The sequence below is a fragment of the Meles meles genome, chromosome 19 (assembly GCF_922984935.1).
Source record: "Meles meles chromosome 19, mMelMel3.1 paternal haplotype, whole genome shotgun sequence".
NCBI classification, from domain to species: domain Eukaryota; kingdom Metazoa; phylum Chordata; class Mammalia; order Carnivora; family Mustelidae; genus Meles; species Meles meles.
In genome coordinates, this window is record NC_060084.1 from 16,105,513 (window position 1) to 16,118,579 (window position 13,067).

General features: G+C 42.8%; 1 protein-coding gene across 1 annotated transcript in view; it reads right to left on the reverse strand.

The window, feature by feature from the left end:
• WWP2 (WW domain containing E3 ubiquitin protein ligase 2) overlaps positions 1 to 13,067 on the reverse strand; it is a 156,106-nt gene that overhangs the window by 29,831 nt on the left and 113,208 nt on the right. Inside the window, exon 8 of the mRNA XM_045988596.1 lies at positions 12,747 to 12,957. Within this exon, the coding sequence (XP_045844552.1) occupies positions 12,747 to 12,957 (211 nt within the window). The remainder of the gene's footprint in view (positions 1 to 12,746; positions 12,958 to 13,067) is intronic.

Here is a 13,067-nt window from a genome sequence, read left to right on the forward strand (position 1 = left end):
GAATGGGATGAAAGCCAAGGACACTTTCCTTCCAAAGTGCACTTACCAACAAAAATTTGTATGCCATGTCTGGGCCTCACAGACCTCGCCTAAAGTTTATCTAGGACCCTCAATCTTTGTAGCCAACACTACCTTTTAAAGTCACAAATTATAGGACTATCCCAATTCTCCTAGCATCAAATATATTTATGATCACATTTCTTTTTAAAATATAAGATTCATTTACAGAGGATCTTTAAAAGAGATCAGGGTGAATCAAGACACACCGTATACTGTCATTTACTGACTGCTCTCCTCACGTTATTTATTGACTTCTCGTCTTACGTGCCTATGTGTAATGATGAGGTAGGGCTGCCGACAGTGGCCATTCCGTGCTAATGGAAGAACAACAAGGTAGCAGACGATCCAAAGAAATAATCTACAAGCAAAACCACTACAAAATATAGTCAACTAGTACACACCCCTACACTCCTCTATTATTCTCACACTCAACACAGTCTGACAATAATTCCACTTACTCAGAACACAGTAATCCATAAATAAAGGATGCAAATTTTTATATTTATAAAATGATCACCGCTTTATAAAGGATATTAATGGTCCCCTTAGGCTTTATGTTTTACATTAATTTCATTCACTTCTACTTGTAGGTACTGCCTAGAAGGTGACCTTTTCCAGGAATTTATTAGTACAGTCAGTTCTGCTGAAATGCTTGTTTTGAAAACATAAATCTATCCCAGCATGATTGATACATGAGGGAACAATGTGAGCATAATGTGAATTTTGTGTTTGCTTATGAACGACTTTTCCTTTTCGAAACATGAAATGCACTCAGATGACTCCCCCAGCTGAAACCAGTCACGTAGGAACACACAGAGCCCATATGCATCTACCAGCTGCCTCGGTTTACTACATGCCATACGCCATACTCATCCACATCTGGCGTCACAACTCCCATCTGATTTCAGACAGCCCTTTTTTGCACCACTTTGTAACAACACTCACAAGCTCACACTCTTCAGACACCCACTTCCACAAGCACAGTTGAGGTCTTTTCATGGAAACACACACTTATTATAGTGTTATGTACCTCAACCATTTAACGTGTGGAAAACTCTGCTACCACCATTATTAGGTTCTTGCTTTTCATGTATATCAATGACACATTTTTAAAAAGATTTTATTATTTATATGAGAGAGTGAGAGAGATCACAGAGGGAGAGAGAGAAACAGACTCCCTGCTGATGCGGGGCTCAATCCCAGGACCCTGAGATCATGAGCTGAAGGCAGATGCTTAACCAACTGAGCCACCCAGGCGCCCCTTTCACTGATACCTTTTTGAGGGTTATACCCCTAACTCATTCTTTTCCTGTAAGCCCTATAGTTTTTATTGCATTTTTTTTTTCACTTCATGGTGATTTTTAGGAACAGGTACATAATAGCAGAGCAGACCGCATACCGAAATACATGTCCTAACTTCTATGACTAAGCCTGGTATGGCTATTCCAATGGACATTAGCTTTATTCGATACTATTTCTCACTTAAACCAAAATGTCTGATCAGCAGCCTGCACTGGTCAACACCTTGGAGGCTGGTTCAGACACAGATATACATGAGGCTTTGAAGAAAAGGAAAAGAAGGGAGGGGCGCGATCACCCTCCGAGCATCAATAATGAGCTACAGCGGGCTCATGTTCTAATCAAGCAGTCCTTGCCTCCACCTTTGAAGGTGAGAAATGCCACCACCATGGGCGAAACTGAGGATCAGAAAAGCCAGGTGACTCTCTTGGGTGCTTCCAACTCAGCTGACTCCCCTTCCAACTTCAGCATGTCACCACAACATGCTGAAAGGAAGAAATGAGGAAAAGGAAGGTTGACTGGAATGTATAGGGAACCTACTACCCAGAAAACAAACAGGTGCCTTCCCAAACCCCATCTCAAAGTGAACAGCACCAGAGTCCAGGTAGGGAGCCCTGCAGAATCAAGACAGCTGTGGAGTGATTGAGCAGCTCCACCACGTTCATCTCTAGGCTCCATCTGAATTACAACCCTCTGCTCCAAAATGATCTGCTGGAAGAGGCTGCACATTCCTGTGCAGGAGGCTTAGCCCTGGGAACAGTGAAGTCCACTGGTTCCACAATCCCACCTCTCAAAAGAGACCAACTACTGGCTGGAGGACCAGAGTGCTACCCACACTGTTAACACTGCTCGAGGACATTTTCTCTCCTTGGGTATTCTTGCTCGAGGTACTGGTTAAAGCAGATATGGGTGACTCGATCCCGGGACCCTCATTCCTCCCACCGCAGAAAGATCCTTACGCTTCACTGTTTTATTAAAAGGGCAGAATATTCAGAATCTGCTGAAAGTGACCCGATGAAAATGCACACTGGGCAAAAAGTTAAAGATCTCCCTCTAGATGCCCTTCTGAATCAAAGACAAAAGAGTAACAAATATTTCCAGCTCGAGAGGCTGATGTTCCATCTATGAAGAACCTTCCTTGTGAGGACTTCTCAGCCAAAAAGCCAGGCTAACATATTGTGGCTTCACACCAGACCCTCAAAGTCCTCCTGTCTGCCCGGTAATAGAGCAGCAAATCTGATACCCTCTTTATTCATCTGAATTCAGAAATGAGACAGTCTTGAGAAAGATGCTTGGCTTACGGGTTAAGTACTGAAATATGGAAGCTGCTCAAGGAAATGGCAACAAACCACTCTTTTGTAACATTCGCTCCCAGGAAGGCTTAAGTGGATGAGAACCCCTCAGTGTTCCCTGAGAAGTTAGCCAGCTCCTTCCCTTCCTTCACAATTTCTGGCACAAACCACCAACAAAACGAGTCTGCTCATTTTGTAGTCACCGTCTGGAAACCCATCCATAATATGTGGGTAAGGCTGCACCTTTTAAAGAAGACAAGATATTTGTTGTAGCAATTGCAGGTAAAAGGTGCCAAACACACATTTTTCTTTATTCTAAAAATTTTTTGTTACAACTTTCATCTTATAAATAGTCTCTACTTTTACAATTCATTTCAGGTGAAGAAGAAACTTGGTTTTGTTATACTTTGGCTCTTATTTTAATTCGAAGATGGGATAATACTTAAAATTCCATGAAGTCGATGCATTTAATTGACACCGTGGTCTTCCTGGCAGAAAGAAAATCGGTGTGAAGTCCTCTTCGCTTATATTCAAGAGTTACCGCAGCTCTTTCCAAGCCCGGATAAGATCTGTCCATCCCATCTTTGATCCCAACTGATCCTGGAAATGAAAGTCGCTCTTTCATGGGCTGTTATTGTCCAGCAAATCTCCATGTCCTTCTGTGAACCCTCTCAATTGGCCTAACTGGAAGAATAGTTACGAGAGGAACAAGACCTTTCTTGCATTACCTTTTTTGATATCTACATTTTTTTCCTTTTAAAATTGGACTCCTGCTCAGATTAAATGTCCGTGTGGGTCCTCCCTGATCCATGACCTGGCCTAACTGCTTTTCTTAGAGAACTCTCGACTCCTCCCTTACCTGCACGGCTCCTCAGAATTCATACAAACCTCTTCCCTTCATTCACTGCAGCACAGTTGGTCGATTCTAGCGACAATCAAAAGAGCCTCCCGATTCTCCTGTCTCCTCAGTAGCTGCTGACCCACATAGATTAAGCCTTCCGACTGTCTTGGTTTGGTCTCCCCATGCCAAGAAAGTGATACTGGCAGCGACCTTTCATCAGCACATCCCTGTCAGGGGTTAGGTTTCTGTCCCTTATAAGCATCTTCTTCACACTGAGATAAAAAGGCTTTTCAATCACACTACCCATGGGTCTCAATACTGCATCCTGGTCACATGGTCATATCCTCTCCCACTGAATAGCTTTCTTTGATGCTCTCAGAAACAGTGTTCAAAGCATCAAGCTTGATTCAGGTGCCTTCCCAACACATTGCTCCTTGGCCTTCAACGAGTAACATTCAGTTCGACCACGAACTACATAGGGTATTTGTATTCCAAGGCACTTAAAAAGTACTCTCCAATTTCAATTAATCGTAGATAATTTTTTTAACTTAAATTACCTTTGTTCCTATGCCTTTTATACAGTTCTGTGTCTTCCGTGCCCATGCCCTAACATGCGTGCCACTCCCCCATCCCACCCCCCACCCCCCCCCCGCATCACCATCTTAAATGGGTAAAAAAATCCCATTGTCAAGATGACACCCAATCATTTCTCTCCTGGACAAACTGAAATTGTCTGGTCCCCCAAACTACATTTCCTGTGGAAGGTTTCCTGAAAGGTCTTCAGGGAATTCTTGATTATTTTGCCACTCAAACCAACCCTGATCAACATGCCACCTGGTCAGATTTCCTATGTTTGGGCAGAATCACATTTTCACCAAGAGTTGGATTAAGTTGGGAAGGGCTGAAAGCCAGGCAAGGAGTTCAGGTTAGTATCAGAGATGTTCTCTTTAAAAGGACCTCATAGGGATGCCTAGGGGGCTCAGCTGGTGAAGCCTCTGCCTTGGGTTCGGGTCATGATCCCAAGGCCTGGCTCAGCGGGGGTCTGCGTCTCCCTCTCCGTCTGCCTGCTGCTTTTCTCTGTCAAATAAATAAAATCTTTCTAAAAATAAATAAATAAAATAAAAGGCCCTCACAGATTTACCTATCAACGTGCTCAAAAAATTCGATCTTAATTACCTTTTATTATTTACTAATTTACACACTATGAGTAATACAGGCACTGGGCGTTAGTAAAGTTGACTCTCATTCAAAAACACTCTGTTACAAAACAAAGTCAGGCCCAAACCCTTACATGCCCCAAAGAAAAGATGTCTTGCTGGCTACTTAGAAAAAAAAACTCAACTTTAGAAAAAGACACAAAGTATTCAAGTATTCTTAAAACTGCCAGTGTGGAAGTTCTGCTCTGCAGAGGCCCAAACCCCACGGTATTTTATGCTCATCTAATAAATGACTCTGAACCAACTCCTAATCCCCAAGCTTCGGCCACTTCCTGGGTGAACCATAAGATTTACTTCTGTTAGGGACGTTTTTAGACTTCTATGAGCCAGAAATCTAGATGCGAGGGAACAAATCTGCTCACCGTTTTCATGGCTTCAGTAGATCCTTTGTAAACTGGGTAGGAAATGTGTAAAACTCGGGTCTTCCCCCAGCAAACCTTCTTGGGATACTGAGCCTCCCTTTCAATCTAAGCAGACTAACCCCTTCTTAAAAAACCATCAGCAACCAGCACTTTATGCCCTTTAAGCAGAGAATGGCAATGTTTAGTAGCAATCAAGGCTTCTGAATTAAGTCTGTTTTTCTTCCCCTTCAACCATCCAATTTCTTTGCACTGGAAAAGTCTCCAAAGCTCCTCCAGGAAGGATGACAATATTAAAATGTATGCTCTCCCGCAGAGGCAAGACAATACCTGAAGATGGTGTACATTAAAAAATTAAAAAAAAAAAGTGAAACATTTTTGCTGATAACAGATCTTGCAGATAAATTTGGCAATGCAGAGGAATAGTCACTGAAAAAAAAAAGAGTTGGAGGGAGCAAAAATAGGTATACTCTTTGAAAAGGGCAATTTGGCAGCTTGGTCAAAAAACTTTCCTATATGAATATCTCATAAGTCAGCAGCTCTTCTAGGATGTATATTGTGGGAATAATCATGTGTCAACGATTTAGCTGTAAGTATATCTATCACAGTAGGTTACAGCATGTTACACAAAACCTGGAAACAACCTAAATGCCCCCAAAATGGAGGAGTAGTACAATAAATTATGTCATTTCTCTAATGGATATTACACTCATTGAAAATAACATGATAGATAATATAGACTTGTCCAGCTAGGTACCATATATTGGGTGGAAAAAGCAAGTTAACAAATAACACATATAATTTAATCAAAATTTTGTTTAAAATTATGTTAATATACTATTTTTCATTAAATCTAAAATGCCATCAATTATATGATTTAACATATTACTAAGAAAGAAAAAAATGCTGCCAATTAAGCTTATAAATTACATCTTGATTTTCAAGTTTAAATGTGAAATAACAAGTGTGTCAGAATCAACAAAATGTGGAGCGTGTGAGTAAAATTTTTACATCAGCGTAAGGAGGAATTTTAGATAAGACACAAACAGCATACGAAGCTTAACAAACAAGGCTGCTTTAAATTTTGAACTCCTGTACAATGAAAGGCAACATTAAAAAGTGAAAAGATGAACCACATCCTGAAGAAAATGTCTGCAATGCACAGAATTAAAAAGAAATTAGTATCCAGCATATATAAACACTACATATTAGAGAGAAAAAGACAAATAGCCAAATAGAAAAATGAACAAAAAGATATGAAGAGGCAACTCAAAAAATGGGAAATCAAAGAACCAAATAAAAACATGTAAAAGAGGTTCAATCTCAGTGGTAATAAAGGAAATTCTAATTAAAACTACAAAGCCTCCACCCATCAAACTGGCCAAAAAGAAAAAACCCTCACAATATTTTTCGTTGTTGTTGTTGTTTTTAAGATTATTTATTTATTTATTTGACAGAGAGAGAGAGAGGGCACAAGCAGGGGGAGCAGCAGCAGAAGGAGAGGGAGAAGGCGGCTATCCATGAGCAGGGAGCCCGATGCAGGGTTGGGACCGTAGGACCATGACCTGAGCCAAAGGCAGACACTCAACCGACTGAGCAACCCAGGTGCCCCACAATATTAAATTTTAGCAGGAATGCTTATGCATGCTCATGGGAGTACTGGTGAGCAATTTGATCGTATCTACTAAAATTGAAGATCTTCAACCCTTACAAAAACATTCCAGCTCTAGTACATGCCTTAAAGAAACAGACATGCAGGAACACTGAGGTGGCTCAGTCAGTTAGGCATCTGACTCTTGGTTTCATCTCACGTCACAATCTTAAAAGTCCTGGCATCCAGCCCTGCTGCATCTCACAGTCCACGTCCAGTGGGGAGTCTACCTGAGGATTCTCTCTCCCTCTCCCTTGCCCCTTTCCCCGCAAAGCCCCATGCACTCTCTCCCTAAGAAATAAATAAAATCTTTAAAAAAAAAAATAGACAACACAGACAAGATACGCACAGAAAAATTTCACTGTAGCATGTTTATAATTGTGAGGAGATAATAACAGTATAAATATAAAATATATAAACATTTACTTAGTTGTCATATTATTAAGTATACAAATGGAAGGTATAATTATATATAAAAATAAATTATCAAACATATATGTTTACTAAAATAATATATGTGTTTAAATATACATTTATGTTTTTATATTTTATATTTACATGACATAAATATAGTAAACATAAATAAATTTGATTTATAAATAAAATTTACCTATTCATACAATAGAATACCTTATAGCAGTTTAAATGAATATGCCAATTCCATGTAGCTCTGTATATAGAGAATGGAAATGGGAAGAGGTTCATGGAACTTTCTAATGGATTTTTAATGTCTTCGTCAAGAGGTTAAAGAAACGGGAAGCCTGCAGCAAACATAACATAACTCGAAAGTCTGATATAGCTGGGTGGTGAGCCCACAGGTATGTTTCATATTACTCTCCAAGCATAACTGCACGCTTACAATATGTTACAATAAAAATATAAATTTTAGGGGCGCCTGGGTGGCTCAGTGGGTTAAAGCCTCTGCCTTTGGCTCAGGTCATGATCCCAGCATCCTGGGATCGAGCCCCGCATCGGGCTCTCTGCTCAGCAGGGAGCCTGCTTCCTCCTCTCTCTCTCTGCCTGCCTCTCTGCCTGCTTGTAATTTCTGTCTTTCAAATAAATAAATAAAATCTTTAAAAAAATATATATAAATTTTAAAAGCACATGCTATAAGATGATTAAATTTTAGTAGATGTGTGTTTACGTGTATGTTGTCTGCATATGTGGTCCTGGGCAAATTGCTTAAGGTCTCCTCATTTGTAAAATGAAGATAAAAGCAGCTACCCCACACAGTGTTGTCAAGACTTAACCATATAATCCATGGGCAAAACTTAGCGTTCCCCTACACACTGTAAACACTGAACACAAGTTAGCAGTCACTAATGATCAGGAAAAACTATATATAATCTGGAAAGCACCAATGGTTAAATCTGGGCATTGGCTTGTTATTGCTGCTCTTCTCCATTTTCTTTTTCTACTTAAAAAGAATCTTTTTTTAAGTTTAAATGCTACTGAGAATGTGAAATCATTTATCTACTCATTATCAAATACTTCTCACCCCATCTCCCTCTAAGCCGGGTACTAGGCTAGGTGCTGGTGGATATGAAAATGGACACAATTGTCTCTGCTCTTGAGGAGCTCTCAAGAAAGTGTAGTAAGAATGGGCATTTGTAATTACACATAATTACACACACATATAGTAGTGTGAGACTGTCTCATGGACCGGACTCGGACAACACAAGAATCTTTGGAAATAAGGTTTCATTTGAGAAGAGGAGGAGGAAGCCAGAAGCATGTGCCGATATTCAGCATTATCTAAGTGTGTAATAGTCCTTGCATGGCCAAGAACGAAACCATATTCAACAAGAAGGCACAGAGTCTCCCAGTATAATCCTTTAATCTGGCGGCACTCAAAGCATGGTCCATGGCCCAAATGGTTACTGTTTAGCGACCAGAAAAGTACAGAAGTTTCCAAGCATTTAGAAACTTCTGTACCAATTTAGCATCGCCACATCTAACTAATGTGATCAGTGGAGAAGCAGAGAACAAAAGTAGAGATTCCTAACAGACTGAAAATAAGAAAATAAAAACAGAAAAGAGAGAGAAAAAAAAAAAAAAAAAGGATTGGTTCTTCACAGACCGTGTAAGAAGGACCGTTTTCTAACTCCCTGGGTAAGGAGCTTTGGCTAGTGCCAAAAATGAGTTAGGAATGAAATGCAATGGCAGCGGCTGGTTTATAACTTAGCGGAGAAGCTCCAAATTCCAACGTCTCTGAAAGCTCTCCACAAACAAAACATCCAAGAGCTCGTAGGAGACTGTCATCCTTGATAGTGTTTCAAGGAGCACCTGGGGCAAAGGGCCTCTGGACGTCCAGGAATGGGTGTGGGGGTAGCGGAGATGACAGAGCCGAAAGATCTAGAAAACACCCCTCCTCAATTAATTCTACTTTGAGGCAGGAAACAGACAGGCCAGCCAATGACTGCGGGAGAAAAAGGATGGTGTGAAATGGCAGTGCTGAGGTAAGTCGGCAGTCCAAACACAACGGCCTCCCTTATGTAAGAAACCACAGCAGAGCGCTGGCTGCCAGAGTCAAATAATGTGCCTCTGTGTGCGAGGGACTGAGGGAGCTGCAGAGCCCAGGACGCACTTGGAGTTTATCTAAGCCATGTACACACGGTCTGTTAATGAGCACTTGGTTCCCAAAGTGGGCTCGCTGCTGATAAAAAACAGATGCAGGGCCAGCCGAGCAAAGTGGCCTCACTCCCCGCTGCCTGTGACCACTATCTCACGTCTCCTGGGCCTTCCTGGCACCCCCTTCTTTAATGAACGTTTGCAACCTGAAAATGCCTCACCCTTCCACTTGGCTTCCTTCAGCCTAATTAAATTTAAAAGTACAGAAAGCTGAAGGGTTTGGAGACAGGGAGAGAGAAAAGGGGCCAAGGGGTGCTCTGTGGACCCACGCAGCACAGCCTTCTGTACCTTCGGTCCTTAAAACATACAGACAGGCGTGTGTAAATTCTTCAAGATCAGAGCTGCAAACACTGCAAATTTCAGAAAGGCAATGCAGCCACCAGGGAGACAGGACTTCAGGATTCCCAAGTGGACCTTGGGCAATCGCTGAGTAGAGGAGACTGAAGGGGTCAAGAAGATCAAGTTGGGAAGAGACAGCTGCTAGATGCCTCGATAAAGCAATGTCGTGTGGCTCAGAAATGACTTGGCCAAGAGGAGACACAGTCCTAGGATCTTCCAGTGCACAAGGACTCCTCATGAGCAGCGAAGAGTGTCCCGCAGCCCGTGAGAGTAGCAAATCTGAACCGAAAGCCGGGCAACCCAGTGGATGACAGCCTTCCGCTCTGGCCTCTGGGAAGGAAAATGCAATATTCCTGTCATAGTTGAGGTACCAAAGAAGCAGAACACATTCATCCAGGTGGAGGAAAAAAAAAAAATGGCATTTAAGTTTACTCATGACAAATATGTCTGGGGGGCCTACTTTCGGTCAGGCTCCCTGTCACCCTGACGTTTACAGCCCAGTGGGGCAGAGAGATGCGAAACAAGCAAAATACACATGTGAGAAGAGTTACAATAGACAGAGCAACTTGACCTTGTCTACCACGGATCAAGGAAAGAAGCCCAGGGGAAGTGCTGGTTGATTGACGGAAAAAATGGTAAGGAGGTTTTTGGAAAGAGTGACCTGCATGGTGGAGCGTCCGAAATCCAGGGAAAGGGTGCTCCATCTGTCCAACTAGCCTAAGCCATTAAGGCTAGAGCTTAGAGACCCGAGCAGAGCCCTCCATGGGAGGCCTGAGTGGGTAGTGGGGGTTATGCCATGTGGGGCTTCTTAGGCCTTATGAAGGATTTGAGCGTTTACACCTAAGGACAAAGGGCAGCCAGGACAGCAATTTTCAGTGTAAAATGTCATGCTCAGAGTTTTATTTAAAAAGATGAAAATTGGTCTCCTTACTCCGAAAGCCAAAGTGCCAGGAATAAAGGAATAACCCATCCTGATCAGATCTCCTGAACCTGTAAATAAGCTGGTGTGGTGACGGTAGGTCTTTGAGTTGCAGAGGTCACTGTGGGAACCATGTCTTCTCCAACTTGCCATCACAGAGCAGCACAGCAAAAGCACGCCATCCGCATGCCCGGCACTCAGCAGTTCTGGTGGTGATTTCCAATCTCCAGGCCCGGAATCAGCCTGCAGAGTACTAAGCTCCCGCTGTCTTAGGGATGGGCACCTTAAGATGGAAAACTGGGTCTCAATACCATCGTACCCATGTTAGAGTGGGCAGTGGCCTCCCCAGACCCGCTCACGGATCTCGCCACATTCTAAATGCTCTAAGGAAAAGATACAGTTCAAACTCTACCTCAGCAAAGTGTTTCAGCCTCTGGCAAGGATGGGGGTGGGGAATCGGCTTCCCTGGGCTGCTCCATCTGCCAAACTTAGAATAAAGAGTGTTTTCAGGGCCTGGAGTTTTCCAGCTGCCTGGAAACAGGAAGAGCCCAATCCCAGAGAACAGTAACCCTCACACACACCCTACATAAAGACATGTTGAGCCATTAGCCCTAATTGCCTGTGACTGACACAGGAGCGAAGCCGGCCTTCCAGGCATTTGCTCAGCGGAAAGAAAACAAACAGCTCACAGGGGACACAGGCAGCCATTTTTTCTCCTTCCTGCCAAAATGATTTTGCTCTGTTCCCCCCAAATTACAGCATACAGATCTAAAATTATAAACCAAACAAAGGTCTTTCTAGTATTCTTCACCACATATGAGAGAGAACATAAATCTCTGCAGGAAAGGGCTCACCAGCAATTGGTTATTAATGTTTTCGCAAAATGAAGAACTTCACAAAAACTTTTCGGAGCCACCTCTCAATGTCCCATCTCTCCAGGTCTGAGGTATTAGGAACTGCTTGCAGTACCTGTCGTTTATTCATTCATCATACTTTAGTAAGATATATGTTAGCTAGCGGGCCAAATGCTAAGGACGTGATACACACGTGGTAAAAATCACATTTGCCTTCAGATTTATGATTTTTGTTTCTAACAAGCTGGTTTTCTAAAGAGGCTTAAGAAGATGGGGCATATTATACATCAAGCAATAGACCGTGTATCCTTCCCTTTTCCTTTATGAACTACCAGGGTTCAGGGGAGCCACCCACAGTCACCACCACCGCCATCAGCCAGACCAGGGACTATGGTGATAAGACACTGGTTTCCTTGGTACCAAACTGATAAGCAGGATGGATTTGAGGATCACAACAGGACTGGCTCTGACAATGACTGGCGGTTGCTGAGATAAGACTTTATTCCCCGGTTCAGAACCATTCCCTTTCTTCACCGTTCCCCATAGTCGATTGAAGAATATCACTCACCAGGTGGAACAGCCACCATGTTCCACCTTTCACTTCCTAGACAGACACATATGATTATGGACTCCCCCTTGCAGGGATGGTGACGCATTGGAGCAAGGACACATCGGATCCAGTGGAGACAGGAAACCAGATCTGTCTGATTCCAGGGTCCATCCTTTTAATCTCTATCGACTATATAGCCAAATTTGAACTTCCTTTTGGCTTAATGGGGTCACCTTCTTATCATTCAAGGTCTTTACCATCAGATTTAACTCTGAACTAAAGGATGGCCAGAAAACGAGTAGTCCATGTTGTTAGCATCAGCCCCAGTGTATTACAGGACGTTTATACAATAATACTCAGAGCCTGATGTCCTCCAGAGATTGTTAAGATAAAATTCAGGAGAGAAAAGCAGCTTTCTCAGCAGGATCTCAATGAACACCCTCCAAAGACGAAGGAAGGCAAAATGAGCTCCTTGTTCCTTGACTCTTTAAGTCAAGCCATTCATTTCAAGTCATGGTATAAGGTAGCATTGATTCTGCCCCAGATGATTTAAATTCTTTTCAGGATTTCTGTAGAATAAGCAGTTCTTCCACAACTCCCTCACTCCTGTGCAAGGCAGCCTCCCCAGAGACTACAAGCCACTAGGTAATAAATAACCATGTTGTTTCTGTCCTGGCGAAGGAGCCTGAGATTTGAGAGGGGGAAGCGCTGCTGTGGGCCAAAAGGCTACTCACCCGGCGGGCAGAGCATCAAGGGCCTGGGCAGCTGCCGGGAGCTGCTGGGTGCCTGAGGTGCTGGGCTCCTCTCCTTCTGCTGGGGTGGCCGAAGCAGGGAGAGACACTGAGGTGGGGTTCGGGGTCACACTCGACACCGCAGCAGGCGACGATGTCACCCCAACAACAGAGGGTTCTTCAGGATCAGTGGCTGCAGTGGGTTCGTCGTTCACTGAAAACAGAGAAATCGTATTGCAGAAATCAACTCAGACTCGTGTTCACATTCACTAGATTTTTCCCTTAAAGTGGTAACACAATACCTACGATGTTACACGCATGTAT